The 16432-nt window shown below is 43.8% G+C and overlaps 1 protein-coding gene across 1 annotated transcript in view; it reads left to right on the forward strand.

Annotated features, from left to right (window-relative positions):
• Positions 1-16432, forward strand: part of gpr158a (G protein-coupled receptor 158a) — a 150584-nt gene that overhangs the window by 61024 nt on the left and 73128 nt on the right. The window contains exon 3 of the mRNA XM_034109056.2: positions 12964-13066. Coding sequence (XP_033964947.1) covers positions 12964-13066 — 103 coding nt within the window. The remainder of the gene's footprint in view (positions 1-12963; positions 13067-16432) is intronic.

Raw genomic sequence — 16432 nt, forward strand, 5'->3', positions numbered from 1 at the left:
ACCACTGTCCCTCTAATTGGCTCAGTGGATAATGCTGGAACTCTGAATTTACATGGAAACACTTTGAAGACTTGGGAACACCCGCCTCCGGGCTCAGTCTCACATTCACTGTGCCAAGCCTCAGCAGCACACCGTACACCGAGGCAGAAAGCAAACACTCAGTCTGCGGAGGATTGGGAAAAAGTGGAATGTAGAGGTAACATTTGTCTATGGACCCATGAGATTGGATGTGAAAGGATAGAAATAGACTGAGAAAAAGTGAGGGATACAGACACTAAGAAAGGAAGTGATGGTAGCATAATTTGCACAGACAAAAGAAAACCTGGCTGTTGCTTTAAACCAGGGGTCGGCAACCCCTGGCACGCGTGCCACCATTGCCACGCGGGACCGTAACCAGTGGCACACTAGTAATAAGTGGAATAAGTGTGCACAAATATTTAAATTTAATTTTTCGGATCCTGAACGAGACCGCCGCCAGTTATCCCTGTTACCTGCAGAAGGAAGCCATGCACGCAACGCAGCCCCGCTCTCTTTAACTCCAGGCAACTTTCTGCCACTTTCCTCCGTAGTGCAGTGCTGATCATTTCACCACAGAGGAAAGCACTTCACAAATTGCAGTACCCATAAGGAGCTGTACAAATGCCGCAGTTTTTGCGTGGCTGTGTCTTTAGTTGAAAGCCCACTGGTGATCTGCTCATCTCTCATCGAAATAACATGCTACACAGGGGCGGACTGGCCATGTGTGTTCTGGAGAATCACAGAACGGACGATCGTCCTTATTATTATGCTGTTTAAACCAATTATTTACATTTGTTTGTTAAATTCGGCATCATGTAAGTTAGGGATGCTCCGATCGATCGGCCACCAATCGATATCGGCCGATACTCACTCTCTGCCGATCGCGAGAGTCGATTGCATGACGTAAAATACCTGACACTTTTCTCTGTGCGCAGCAAAACAAGCTCGCCAAAATGGCTTCACCAGTCTGGCAGTATTTTAAGGTGTCCGAAAATTACAATAAAATAGCGGTATGCAACGTGTGTGAAGCAGAAATCCTGCAGCTCCACCCGCTGTGACGGACCGGTGAGCGGAGCAAAACACACTAGACCTACAGTAACACACTTAGCTATTTTATCTACCTCTGGAACAAGCTAAACTAGTTATACATATATTTATTCTTCACTGTCGGGTCACTCATTACTGGATCAGTGAGCTGCATGAGACGATAATGACAGGCTGTCAGGAAAGCGAGAGAGAGAGGGAGAGAGGAAAAGAGAGTGCTTCCGCTAATTTCTCCCGTGTTATTATCCAAAGTTAATGTAAACTTGAATAATGTACATCATTTGAATGTAATAATTAAGTTGGTTGTTGTTTGTGGAGCCCCATTAACTGAGTTTTAAACATCACTTTAAATGGAAGATCCCCATAGGCCCCGCCCACTCGATCGGATGGGCGATAGGATCCGCGATCGGAGCATCCCTGAAGGCCCTGACACACCAGACCGAAATCGTCCATTTTTGTTAGTCGGACGACGAAGCGTGCCCTGTCGCCCAAACTCAATTTGGTGTGTCCCGCACCGTCGGCCGTGACACGCCTTATTTGGCCTTTCATGGCCGTGCGTCGGCCACAGGCAGTCGGACAAAGAAATCACTCTGATTGGCTGTTCAGCTAGCAAATCAGTGTATGAGAAGCGAAACAGTTGCTTGAGAATGTCTTCCACAAGCAACACTCCAATGGCTGATAGCTCAAGTACTGCACGAAACATGTTTTTCGATGGACGAGACTCACAAGTCCCCGGTTGGGTGCTTCGTTGTTGGAGTTTACCCCAGTGGACGAGAGGGTTGCCTCCCTATGCCTGCGGGTTATGGGGGGGAACACTCTGACTGTTGTGTGTACTTATGGACCCAACAGCAGTTCAGAGTATACGGCCTTCTTGGAGAGCCTGGAAAGAGTCCTGTATGGGGCTCCTGAAGGGGACTCTTTAGTCTTGCTGGGAGACTTCAACGCACATGTGGGCAATGATGGAGACACTTGGAGGGGCGTGATTGAGAGGAACGGCCCCCCTGATCTGACCCGGAGTGGTGGTTTGTTACTGGACTTCTGTGCTAGTCATGGATTGGCCATAACAAACACCATGTTCGAACATAAGGATGCTCATAAGTGTACGTGGTACCAGAGCACCCTAGGCAGAAGGTCCATGATCGATTTCGTTATCGTATCATCGGACCTGAGGCCGTATGTTTTGGACACTCGGGTAAAGAGAGGGGCGGAGTTGTCAACTGATCACCATCTGGTGGTGAGTTGGGTCGAGTGGCGGGGGAAGCCTCTGGATAGACCTGGTAAGCCCAAACGTGTAGTTCGGGTGAACTGGGAACGTCTGGAGGAGGCCCAAGTTCAGGAGGCCTTCAACTCACACCTCCGGCAGAGCTTTTCAGGCATTCCTGTGGAGGTTGGGGACATTGAACCAGAGTGGTCGGTGTTCAAAGCCTCTATTGCCGAAGCCGCGGCGGGGAGCTGTAGTCTCAAGGTCCTAGGTGCCTCAAGGGGCGGTAACCCTCGAACCTCCTGGTGGATACCGGTGGTCAGGGAAGCCGTCCGACTGAAGAAGGAGGCCTTCAGGGATTTGTTATCCCGGGGGACTCCCAAAGCAGTTGCAAGGTACGGAGCGAGCAGCCTCATCCGTGGCCGAGGCAAAGCAGTGGGTGTGGGAGAAGTTCGGAGAAGACACGGAGAAGGACTTTCGGGCGGCACCAAAGTTGTTCTGGAAAACTGTCCGACACCTCAGGAGGGGGAAGCAGGGAACCATCCAAGCTGTGTACAGTAAGGATGGGACGTTGTTGACCTCAACTGATGGAGTGTTAGGGCGTTGGAAGGAACACTTTGAGGAACTCCTGAACCCGACAACTCCGCCCTCTATGTTAGAGGCAGAGCTGGAGTATGACGGGGGATCAACACCAATCTCCCGGGGGGAGGTCACTGAGGTCGTCAAACAACTCCACAGTGGCAAAGCCCCGGGTGTGGATGAGATCCGCCCAGAAATGCTGAAGGCTCTGGGTGTTGAGGGACTGTCATGGTTGACATGTCTCGTCAATATTGCGTGGAAGTCGGAAACAGTACCGAAGGAGTGGCAGACCGGGGTGGTGGTTCCCCTTTTTAAAAAGGGGGATCAGAGGGTGTGTGCTCAGTCTCCCCGGGAAAGTTTACTCTAAGGTACTCGAAAGGAGGGTCAGGCCGATTGTCGAACCTCAGATTGAGGAGGAACAATGCGGATTCCGTCCTGGTCGTGGAACGACGGATCAGCTTTTTACTCTCGCAAGGATCCTGGAGGGGGCCTGGGAGTACGCTTATCCGGTCTACATGTGTTTTGTAGACTTGGAGAAGGCGTATGACCGAATTCCCAGGGAGTTACTGTGGGAGGTGCTGCGGGAGTATGGGGTGAGGGGGTCTCTACTCAGGGCCATCCAATCTCTGTACTCCCAAAGCGAAAGCTGTGTCCGGGTCCTCGGCAGTAAGTCGGACCCATTTCCGGTGAGGGATGGCCTCCGCCAGGGCTGCGCTTTGTCACCAATCCTGTTTGTAATATTCATGGATCGGCTTTCGAGGCGTGGGAGAGGGTCTGCAGTTCGGTGGACTAAGGATTGCACCACTGCTTTTTGCAGATGATGTGGTTCTGATGACTTCAGCACTCACTGGATCGGTTCACAACCGAGTGTGAAGCGGCTGGGATGAGGATCAGCACCTCCAAATCTGAGGCCATGGTTCTCGGCAGGAAACCGATGGACTGTCCACTCCAAGTAGGGAATGAGTCCTTACCCCAAGTGAAGGAGTTCAAGTATCTCGGGGTCTTGTTCTCGAGTGAGGGAACAATGGAGCGTGAGATGGGCCGGAGAATCGGAGCAGCGTGAGCGGTACTGCAGTCGCTTTACCGCACGGTTGTGACGAAAAGGGAGCTGAGCCAGAAGGAAAAGCTCTCTGTCTACCGGGCCATTTTCGTTCCTACCCTCACCTATGGTCATGAAGGATGGGTCATGACCGAAAGAACGAGATCGCGGATACAAGCGGCCGGGATGGGTTTCCTCCGCAGGGTGGCTGGTGTCTCCCTTAGGGATAAGGTGAGAAGTTCGGTCATCCGGGAGGGACTCGGAGTTGAGCCGCTCCTCCTTCGCGTCGAAAGGAGCCAGTTGAGGTGGTTCGGGCACCTAGTTAGGATGCCACCTGGGCGCCTCCCTAGGGAGGTGTTCCAGGCACGTCCAGCTGGGAAGAGACCAAGGGGTAGACCTAGGACCAGGTGGAGGGATTATATCTCTGCGCTGGCCTGGGAGCGCCTTGGGATCCCCAGTCAGAGCTGGTTGATGTCGCCAGGGAAAAGGAAGTTTGGGGCTCTCTGCTGGAACTGCTACCCCCGCGACCCGACCACGGATAAGCGGGAGAAGATGGATGGATGGAGAGTGAAAATGGAACGCACATGCTATTTGTTGTTTGTTTAGATCACGCAGTCTGTTGTTTGTTTGTAGCCTTTATTTAACCAGGTGAAAATCCCATTGAGATCAACGATCTCTTTTTCAAGGGAGACCTGCTGTTCTTCTTCTCTGTCTTCTGGTTGTTGCCTCTTTTGAATGACGAATACACACTACCGCCACCTGCTGGTAAGGAGAGTTATTGCCCTCACGCATGCGCAGTTCGTACGTGCTCGGCTGAAGTCTTTGGGGTGTGTTCCAGTGCGACACATGGCCAAGACGCAGGAGAACACAGCGACGCAACAGTCGGCGTCCTCGAGTTCTCTGGTGACTGCTTGGTGTGTCAGGGCCTAATGTAAGTTGCGCTGACAGGTCCACACACTGCTTCCCCGCAGCGAGGCTACCCCTGCCCTCCTGTTGATAGTTCACGAGCGTCGAGCTCATGGCGGTAATTGTTGAACAGTAACACCATATATGTAACAAAGTTGTATTTATCATATTTTTTTCCAATACCATGAATAGGGAGGAAAAAAATGAAGTTTTGGACAATCTATACATTTTTCTTATCTAGGTCCATCTAAGCAAGTCGTTTTCCTTTGCTATATCCTCTGGTCCTCCTGAGAGATTCTGAGGTGTTTCCTTACCAGTAAGCATGTAAAATCCCTCCATAGTGCTCTGCATCTGCCACTGGGTCTCCTCTCAGTTGGACCTGTTGACCATTTATTGAAATTATTCAAACTTTGGTAACTTAAAAAAAAAAGTTCTGACTTTTTTCACTTTCAAGCCACATATTAGGATGACAAGGAAGTGAGAGCTGTTGCAGTTACAGTATAGGAGGAGAGTTGTGTCGGGTCAGTGGACTACAGTGGAACATTTCCCTGATCTTCATCACCCATGACAGTATTTGTGCATGTTGTCCCTGGAGGCTGCTTTGAGGTTGTCAGAAAACTTTGTGCGTGCCTGACTCATTACTACTCACTTTCCTTGTTTTGTGTACAGTACATTTAAATATGTCTATTTGCAGGTTGCAAGTTGCAAGAGCCAACATTACTGTCCATTTTACCGTGCGAACGAGGAATAAATATGTACTCTGCCGGGTTCACTTTGACACTTACATAAGTTGTGAATGTGATTATGACAGCAATATCTCAGTGGTGTCTGTTGTGTGTTTTTTTCCCAGCCTGATGGCAGTGTTAAGCTCCCTCTAGGCTAGAGTGTTTATCTCACTGGTGTCTCAGCTTTGGTGTCTGGACTTCACCCAAAGCGAGGCCCCGCTGTCTGGGCAGCCCTGCCCCGGCTAACTCCGGCTAGTTGACCTCATTTAAAAGCCAGGCAGGCTGTGTAGCTGTCCCTCTGAGCAGAGTCTCTGTCATCCAGCTCTCCTTTGTGTCTCTTTGTGTCTCAGAGTCAGGGTAATGCACAAGGCATTCTGCTCGAACTGAATCATTTATCATAAATCAAGTGATTAGTGAGGGAAATGTTTATTGTGCCCTCTAAATTCTCATTGACGGTCAACTAATTATAGACATTGTAGACATTTTTCTCTCCATATTGTAAACCTACGGCTGTTGTCTTCATGAAACAGCTATTGCATGTCCATTGAGTCTGAAAAGAGTGATTTAACTTGTGTTGCTGAAATTGTGGCAATTCTTCCTTTCATTAAATGATGGGAGTTTTATTTATCATTTAGGGTTTAATTGTAATATTTATAGTTTATAGGCTTTAACCTGGCCTGAATCAAGCTTATTGGATCCCATTTTGTAACATTTATTTAGCAAAAATAGTTTCCAAAGGTTCATCCAAATTCAAAAGAAACAAGATCTTGAATTCATCAAAAGTTGGAAGTGCGAATTAATAAAATGTGAAGTCAGAGGGAATTTAAACCCCCATTAGGCTGGAACATTTAGGAGTCAGGTAAAAAAACGACAAGACACCATTCAAGACAGCCCATATTTGAGTCCATAGGGTGAGGACTACAATTTTGAAGCTTACACATCCCTGAATTGCACCTTCATCATTGAGCTTCATAAGGCCCTCTATGCCAGGTTACGCCACATTTTGAGATATCCCTGGTGGTTAGACTTGACAAAGTTTCTCCAGAACTATAGAAGATATTATACATTGTTTAACACCGCAGGTAGAACAGCGGTGTTTCTGTCTAATTTACATGATGCCTTCATACACATCTGAGCTGGTGGTTTACAGCTCACTGCACATACATGCATAAAACACAACTGTACTGCAAATACAGAGACAATCGCCCTGTGGCCACGTCTTCTCCTTCTTACCTTCTTTCTGTGCAACCTATCTGTAATTATTGGACGATGAACTATCCTCTGGGTTTACGTAGCACTCTGTAGGATCATTACGAGTATCTACAGAGGCCTATTAGCAGTTGATTAGGCACTGGGCTGGACCGGAATAGCGTGGGTTTATTTCAAAGAGAGGGATAGCTCTAATTAGCCGGCAGAATCGAGCTGGTTCCTGGTTTCCTGGTCAGGTGGAAGACAACCAGCCTCTGCATCAATTAGTGCTACTTGCAGAGTTGTTTTTGTATTCCCCCGCTTCATGTTACAGAAAGGTGATGGAGGAGAACTGCAGTGTTTGATGTCGGAGGAAGAGTATGTGGAGTGTGTACAGTTGTGTGCAGGAATTGCAAGGATTCATTAAATGATGTAAAGAAGATAATGCAGTTAAATGCTAAAAGTTGATGTCCTCATGCACATTGACCCTTAGCACCAGAGTTTTTAATGTATGATGCCCAAATCATAGACATTCATACTTTTTTACATTTTTTATTTTATTATCTATTCAAATATATCCACTCAGGATTAAAAACAAAAGTGGTTAATATTTGCTGAACACCCCTAATTGTGTTATTAAAATAAATAGCAAAATAAGAGCAAATGTGTTTTTTCTGTCTGACCTTGATTTTTAAATTACAACCCTCTATCCAAAAGTTGAGTTCTTCATTTTCCAGCAAAAATGACACTTTAAAAACCTGAATACATGTGTCTCTATTAGAGAGAACCAACATACTTTTTTTTAAGAAGATCCCCTTTTATAGTCAAATTGGGGGTTATCCACTAGTTTCATACTCTTTTTTAGGAGACTAAAAAGACACACGATATGAGACCCACCATGGGCACGTAAAAGGGCCATAGGACAAAACAATCTACAAATTATAAAAATGTGTGAAATTGGTAATGCCACTATCTTCAATCTTAGTGTAATATGTCACCTAATGCCTATGTCGCAGTGGTAGGGACTAGGGACATATTATCCAAGAGTTGTTGATTGAGTTTGAGGTCAGAGTTCTGCAGGCCAGTCGAGTTCTTCCACATAAAACTTGGAAAACCATTTATATGGACCTGGCTTTGTGGATGTGGGAATTGTCATGTTGAAACAGGAAAGCCTTCCTCTAACTGCTGCCCCTGCGAGAAAGAGAAATCAAAGGGGTCATGGGCTAATTTACAGGTTAGGAAAAAGGGACATTTATATGATTTTCGATACTAGACCCTATTAACATTTTCAAATCGAGCAACCTGGTAGAGGAACAATCACCTATTTGGTTCCATTTCTCAGAACTCATAAACATCTGTGACAATAATAATAATAATAATGCATTACATTTTTTTATTAGAGCGCTTTTACAGGTGCTCAAAACACTTTACAAGTATTAGACATGTAAGAGTCATTACTGCGGACATTACCCACAGAAGCAAATGCGGGTAGAGTGTCTTGCCCATCACTTGATCTGATGACCAACGCTCTAACCACTGCGCCAAAACTGCCACACAATGGGGGTTGAAAGTAGATATTGATTTATTTCAAGGGTTTATGATTGGTATCAATTGATCTTTTATGTTAAGCCCCTTAACAGGATAAAAGATTGCTGTAGCATTACAAATTCCATTCAGCTCAAAACATGATAAATAGCTCCAGCCATACAGCCAACAACTATACTCATACTTTGGGCCATATGGTATTCAAATGAACTCGCCTTGGGTCATGCTGAGATGTCTTCTGTTTATTGCTTCAATATGAGTTTAATTGACATTAGGTCATTATTCAATTACAAATTGATCACAACCACGATACAAACACCACTGATGTAAGATGATCCTGGCACACGAGTCAGAGAGAGAGAGGGAGGAGAGAGGGAGGGAGTGTGTGTTATATCTATTTTTGAGTCCTGTGGCCCTTTTATTAGACCATGCTGGCCTGACAGCGTGACGCACTCCGATAAAAAGGCTCTCGCTCGCGGTCACACACATGTCACCATGGCAATTAGTATGTCACAGTGCGTGTGATTGACAGCTGCCACAGCTGGCAAGTAAACAACAGTGAGTAGTGCTGGTAGGAGGACCTGGGGCAATGGAGACACACAGTATAAGAATCAATTAGGTATATTTTGTTTATGTATTTATCTCTGAATTCACAGGTAAGTTACATAAACATCAAGAGACATTTCTTTTTTATTATTATTAAGGTTAATTATCACTCATTTTTTATAGAGCAACTATTTCATGCAACCATTGTGGATCTTTTTGCAAACAAGAATTATAAATGCTGTACAGTAAAACACAGTATTCTTTATATAGCCTTACTCTCAGTATATTTGATGTTATTTCTCTGCTCAGACAGCACTTTTGAAGCATTAAGTTCATTAAGGAAAGAACAATATGGCTCCCGGAGAGGCTTGCTATCAATAGAACATAATCAAACACAATAAATAGCATATGCTGTGTGCATAGAAGTAGGTCACTGTCTAAATGTGCTATGTGAACTGTACAGTATGTTGCCTTGTAACAGATGTATATACTTTTTTTTCATATTTGTGAAATATGTTTTCAAATTTCAGATCTTGCAAAATAAATACATGATAAATAAATATAACTTTGCCCTAAGGTCTACTCAGCTCCTCCTCCCTGTTTAAAGATCTTTTACACATCTGGGCCAAAAGCTGCGTTTCATGGCCCTTCTGGCTTCTGGCCGGACCACTCCCATCACATCAATCAATCAATCAATGTTTATTTATATAGCCCAATATCACAAATGTTACATTTGTTTGTACAGTTTGTACACATGTGACTTATGGCAGGCTGCTGGGAGGCAGGTTCCCCCCGTTCAACACTCTCCACATCAATCACCGCTGCAGGCAGAAGGGATGCACTGCCATGGCTATTCCTGGCTCTCCCTGTCACACACATGAAAAAATAAGCATACGCACCCACCTGTCTCTGGCTTTTTCTCCAAGTGTCTGGGCATATTCACAGTGGCAGGCAGTAGCTGCAGCACACTCCACCCAGGGCCGCCTTAATGCACGGGCTGACCTGGGCTGAAGCCCAGGGGCCTACGGAGATCAGGGGCCTATCATGAGCCAATAAAAAAAAAAAAAAATTCAATTTAAAAAAAAAAGTTTTCTATTTCGGATGTTTTACATTTTTTTTAAATAAACAAAGTCTTGGCTTTCAGAATATGAAACTTTTATTTCCAAAATCATACGATAAATACATTTTTCAAGCTTGTAAAGGGAAGAAGACAGCTCTCCCTCGCACTCTGCTGTTCCCCTCCCTCCGCTGAAATTATGAATGTAAGGCGTATAGTAATCATAGATAACACGGCAGGGTCCGTTACAGTTTGTTTTCATCTGGTTTTAAATAAACAAAGTCTTGGCTTTCAGAATATTAAATTTGTTTAGGCAAATTCAGATGATAAATACAACTTTGAAGCTTGTAACGGCATAATTACAAGCGGAGAACTTGACGTCACAGCAGGCATAACAACAGCCGGTGTTTCTCGTGACTGTTTTCCCCGGGAAACAAACACAATACACACAAACACACACACGTATACACACACACTCGTGAGCTTCCCCCAGACCAGTAATCCAAACGAAAATATCTTCCCTCCGTAGTATTTTGATCCTTTGCTCCGCTAATCAATCAGATCGATGGATTCCAGAGATTTTTCTCAAAAATGATGCAACAGTCAGTGGGCACCACTTAACAGCCAATCAGAATGAGAATATGTTTCACATGTGACTTATTCAAATTGCGACTGATTGAGTGACAGATGAAGGTTGTTTAGGAGAAAATGTCGGAGAAGAAAAAGTTTGAGAGTGGCGCTCAGAAAAGGAAAAGGAGTTTGGAGACAAGCAGCTATTACAAAAAATGCCGAAGGGTGAGGAGGAAGGACAGATGAGTTATGTACCGAGCGGCAGCGCTGCCGGCCGCGGGGCCTCGGAGCCAAGTAGGCCGTCTGGTTCTGATAGCGATGGAGTGGAGAGGAAAAACAGACAGGAGGGACATTATCTGTTGGAGGAGATGGAGAGGACGACGAGGACTTGCTACGTAGAGGGGAGCCAACGGCAACCGGACAAATACATGAGGGAGGCCCGATACGTCACTCATCTGGAGGAGAGGACCAGGCGCACGTAGAGCAGAGTGGAGAAGTGCAATCACAGAGCCTGCCGAGGCTATAAAGGACTTTGATTTGTTGTTTAAATAGGGGGCCTACAAAACCATCAGCCCCAGGGCCTGATGGCAGGTTAAGGCGGGCCTGGCTCCACCTGTCCTGAGGGGACGAATGTTGGCCAATCAGAGATGTAGTCACGTTGCCCCACAGGACTCATCTAAAACTGTGCCAGGCAGATTTTTATGAACGGATTCACAGATCAACAGCCTGAATCAAAATGACAAATATGGTGGCCCATTCATCTTGCAAGTATCCAATGTTGTTCACAGAGAGGCTGGTTTACCAATATCATAGTTACCTTCTAATATATCCTGACTGGCCGCGTAGGTTAACATGTCGAAGCTGTTTAGGCACACACTAAAACGTACTAAACATAAGTTTGGATTGCTCACCAGCTATTTACAGCTTGAACATATATTAGATTATTGATGGTTGTAATCTATAGAGTACAGGAAAAAAGGAGCAAACGCATCATTGACATACAGTATTATCTTCATACACAGTTTATGTGATAAACGTTTACCTATTTCCACAATCAGCAAACAGTTAGCCACTTTAGCATTCATTTGAATTCATGTTTCTAGAATGTAAGTCCATGTTTTACTCAGTTTCAATCACCACCATTACCTGGGGGAATATATGCATGTTAAACTGCCTAATAATACTCCATTGTGTTCACCATCTTTTAGAGCTACTGTCACCCAATCCATAGTCTGTTGCCCAATTGTCATTGTCAATGTGTTGAAAGGGTAGCTTAAAAGAAACCAAAATGTTTTTTCCCAAAGTCTTGCTGGTGTAATACACATTTGGAGATGGTGAATGTGCAGTGGCAAATTAATATACAGGTTTACGATGTTAAGAACACAAGGACCCATTTCAAACTGTCACCACTGCAATGAGTAGTCGTGTTCAACAAATGAATGTCGTGCCACTTTAAATGCTTTGTGCTCTTCAGTGGAATCTGTTGAAGGACCACGTTTGCTGAATTGTAACCTGTTAATTACTTTGTGCTTCTGAGCCCTGGCCGGCCCCTCCAAGGTTTTAACTGGGGGGAATACACTCTCAGGTCCTTGAGAGACAGTCAGAAATAGTTTCCTCTAAAGACTTCCAGATCCCTGTGAAGAGCATCACAGTGACTGAAGCTCCATTTAGACGCTGCCACTGGCCCTGCCTCTCACAGTCAGGTCATAAGCACTTCATAGCGTGTCAAGTGTCGGCAGAAGTACCGTTGCTATTCTGGACCCCTCGTCTTTTCTTGTGTCTCAGAAGTCACTATCATCTCTGGCTGTTATGTCGTTTTTAAGGGAGAGAGCAAGAGCAAGAAAAAACAACATTGAGCTTTATGCAATGACCCAAATGTGTTCATACAAGAGAAGATGGAATCTCATTTCAACAAGAAATAGAATTAATAGTTCTCCATTGTTTTAATGTTTATTTTATTAGCTTTTCTTTTTAATGACTGATTTTAAATGCCATTTTCTTAATGTCTTTCATTTTTTGCAAAGCACTTTGAATTGCCTTGTGTTGAAAAGTGCTATATAAATAAACTTGCCTTGCCTTTAAAATCATGCAAATAAGTACGTTCCTAATTAAGATATTAATTATATCTTGTAATTTGGCAAACGGCACATAAGTCTGCCATAAGGATGCCCCCTGATGCCCCTCGTGTTTTTCTCAGCAGCCCTCAGTCTGTTTCCTATCAGACTTTCAATCAAATGGAAGCGGCTTTACTAATTTAATATTGAGTGTGGAGAAGGCACGATTCGACAGAGAGAGGAATCTCACCACTTAAATAATTAGACCCTTGTCCTTCCCACAAGACGTTTGATCCCACTTTCCAGACTTTACTTTTGGTTTAATATTTTTAACATTTTTAATTGCTTTTATACTGGTGTTTAGTCAGTCTGCTTTCCAAGATGTTGTGTTTAAAATTCTTTAAACAAACTTATTTATTATCAAGGAAATAAAAGTAAAAATTGCCTCCAATGTCCTCTCTGTGTTGCTGATGTATATGTTCTCTTTGCAGTGTTTGCCTCACCATGGTCATGGATTTATCTTGGACAAGTACACGTGCCAGTGCAAGAAAGGATTCTTCCATCCCAACAGAGTGGCTGTCAACAGCTTTACACGTAAGTCACTGACAGATCATTCACCCTTTTCCAATCAATTTGATTTGACAAAACACTTTACATTTTCAGCTTTTTTGCAACTGTTTTCAATGAGAAACATTTTATAAATCTCTTTCACAGTAATGATACCACAGTAACAGTACAGACAGTTTAACCCTTTATTTAATGTGTTTCCACTATTTAAATCAGGGGTGGGGAACCTTTTACTTCTCAAGGGCCATTTCAATTTTTTCAACATCCTCCGAGGGCCGTACAAATGATTGACCTCTGCTTAAAAATACTACGTGCATGGTTGTGGCATGACCACCAAAACAGAAAGATATTGGACAAGATGTGTGCAAATGTATTTAGTTTCCTATCTATGTGGACATGATTTGGGGGGGTACCTACTGTAAAATGTTGAAGTTAAAAGCATCAATCTGGTGCACTTTGAGAGACAAATTAAGAGATCTGGATACATCTCTCAACCTCCTTATGAAACAGAACTTTTTCTTTATGGATATTTTACAAATCACTCCCCTTTCAATCTGTATTCTTGTTTATTAATAACAACTTTACTGTCATATAGTATATTATACCTGTTTACTTTATTCTCTTATTTTTTTATAACTATATACCTTTTATGACTGGTTGGAGAAAAAGCTTCTTATATTCGTTAGCATAGCTAGCTAACCAGATGCTAATAACAACAAAGTTATTGACTGTATGATCAGTGTGACAGATGAACAGATCGCCACTGGGTTTAAAACTAAGAAACAGCCACGCACAAATTGCGGCATGTGTACGGCTCCTTATGGGTACTGCACTTTTTGGAAGTTCCGGAGCGACGTTCTGGTGCTCTCCGTCAGAACTGCACCCCTGTCCGACGAGACATATACCACGTGATGACACGTTAGGCTCATGATGTATTCAAGGACCCTGACCTTGGCCAGGAAAAACAGGTACTCACTTGTTTAATTTGTTTTCTTTTTTGCGTGTGTTTTATAAATTAAATCGAAGGCCGTACCAAATGGTCTCGGGCCGGAGGTTCCCCCACCCCTGATTTTCATAAATAAGCTTTACTTGGATTTTGGGGGTGTTTAAGGTTTAGATATTGTAACTGTTTGAGAAATAACACTTGTTCTTCAGAAAGTCATACACATAGCCTACTGTGAATGAAAGTGAAAACTAATTTTACAAGGTCAACTACGATTAAACAAAACCATTAATGCACTAGGAAGTCATGAAATAATAGGTATTCATTTTGACATGCAAAGCTGAGATATGCAATCATAAATGTTGGTTTGCATGGGAAATGCATGTACACATTTATGAGGGTTTTAATTTATGAAATCTCATTTATTTTAAGGTTTCTGCCATCACAGGTTTCAAACAACAAAGCAGGCTGTTTTCGAAGAGACCGATCGTTTCATGTCAACCTTTTTCTTCTCATTTAGCACATATACTGCAGCAGATGAGCTAATTGTATGAGTTTGCATGTGCTTCAAGGTTGTATATAAGTATCTTGGGCAGCAGCTGTAAGCAAAAAAAAACACCCTGCTCTTACATTATATAACTTTTTATAAGCATGTTAATGAAAGGGGAATGTGTTACTGCCCTCTCTGAAAATTGAAGTAGCCTCAGTACCTGTGGAGGCTAATCAGGTTCAAAATGGGAAATATCTTTTTAATGGTAGTTAGTTTCTCCAGTTTATTCTGTCTGCTGTGAGTTAATTAAAAAAGGCTTTGCAGACACAGAACCCCAGTGATTTCCACCTGCCCTCCATCACTCTCACATTTTCATTTCGATCCACTTTCCCTCCTGTCTCATCCCACTCGAACCTCATACAGCACGGCCCTCTGTTTCTATCTCAATTTTCCCCTTTTCCCCACTCATTTCCCTCCCTCCCTCACCATCCTATTGCACCAATTGTACACCCTAAAATATAGTCCCTTCATGCACAGAAAGGCAACAAATTATCTCCGAAGATGGTTTCTGTGCTGTGTGCTCCTGCCTGTTTGTGCTCATGTGTGCACGTCTGCATGAGAGCTCTGAGTGTGTGTGTGTGTGTGTGTGTGTGTGTGTGTGTGTGTGTGTGTGTGTGTGTGTGTGTGTGTGTGTGTGTGTGTGTGTGTGTGTGTGTGTGTGTGTGTGTGTGTGTGTGTGTGTGTGTGTGTGTGTGTGTGTGTGTGTGTGTGTGTGTGTGTGTGTGTGAGAGAACACAATAACAGAGAGGAGAGGCAAGCCTGTTAGCGAGGCGTAGTGCTGCAGTCTGGCCCACCATGGGGCCAATAACAAGCCTGTTAATACACAAGGGGACATCCTTGACACTCCTTTGCAGAGAGAGCCAGTGCAACCCTCTTCCCTTTGTCTCTCAGTGATCTTCCATTGTGTATATTGCATATAAATATAAGTGAGGATTTGCCGGAGTTTTGTTTGACTGTCACTCAACTGCAGGGGCAACAACCCAATGAGAAAAAGCTGAAGGACATGACTCATTACTACGGAGATAAGTAGTCCTTTTGAAGGGATCAATGATTTGCAGAGTCATAGCTTTGAAAAATAGGCCAGTTTCTTTTTAAAGGCAAAATCCCTGCTAATCTCTGAGACAATGGCTGTTTCCAATAAAGCCTCCATAAAAGCTCTATTTAAGGCCACCATTCGTTATCTATCCAACCACATGTGTGTCTTTCAGGGGATTTCAAAGCAAACCAATAAGATGTCCACTAGCATTTTGTTGTCCCTGTTTGGTTGTTACCTTAGCTTACCCTGGAAGGAGGTTTTTTTACTTGACCACGTTTGGCACCACAGCAGCTCTTTTAGGAGGAAGCAGTAAGTGGTTTAATGGCTGGTTTATACCTTAACCTCAGTTGAGATTCCTGAATTGTTTACCCACCCAGATCATGCGCTTTTTATTCGTGTATCCAATCTCCCCCGTCGTCAGACTCCCCATCGTCCATGTCCTTGTCAGGATAAAAATGACTATGTTCTGGCATGTCTCTGTGTGATTTCTATGAAGAAACTGCAGTTATCAGCCTTGTATGATATGCCAGTGACAGAACTACGTGCTGCTGTGTTGACTTTTCATGTTCACACATATAGATCCATCTCCCTTGTGTTGACACAATGTCGATGAATCCTTGTAAGGTCAGAGAGGGATAAGCACATATAAACTCAAAACGCTACAGCCTGTCATCGAAGCACTTCATCTCCTTTATCTATTAATACTTCTATCATATCCAGTAGAAAATTCAATAACATGGAAACATAAGAAAAGTCTATTTAATGCTTCAAAACATATTTTTATGGTCAAGTAATCTATAACACTCATGATTCTGTCCTCTCGCACGCACATACAGTATTAATTACATTCCCGTTTAACATTTT

This window comes from Pseudochaenichthys georgianus, chromosome 20, assembly GCF_902827115.2.
Source record: "Pseudochaenichthys georgianus chromosome 20, fPseGeo1.2, whole genome shotgun sequence".
In the NCBI taxonomy this organism is placed as follows: domain Eukaryota; kingdom Metazoa; phylum Chordata; class Actinopteri; order Perciformes; family Channichthyidae; genus Pseudochaenichthys; species Pseudochaenichthys georgianus.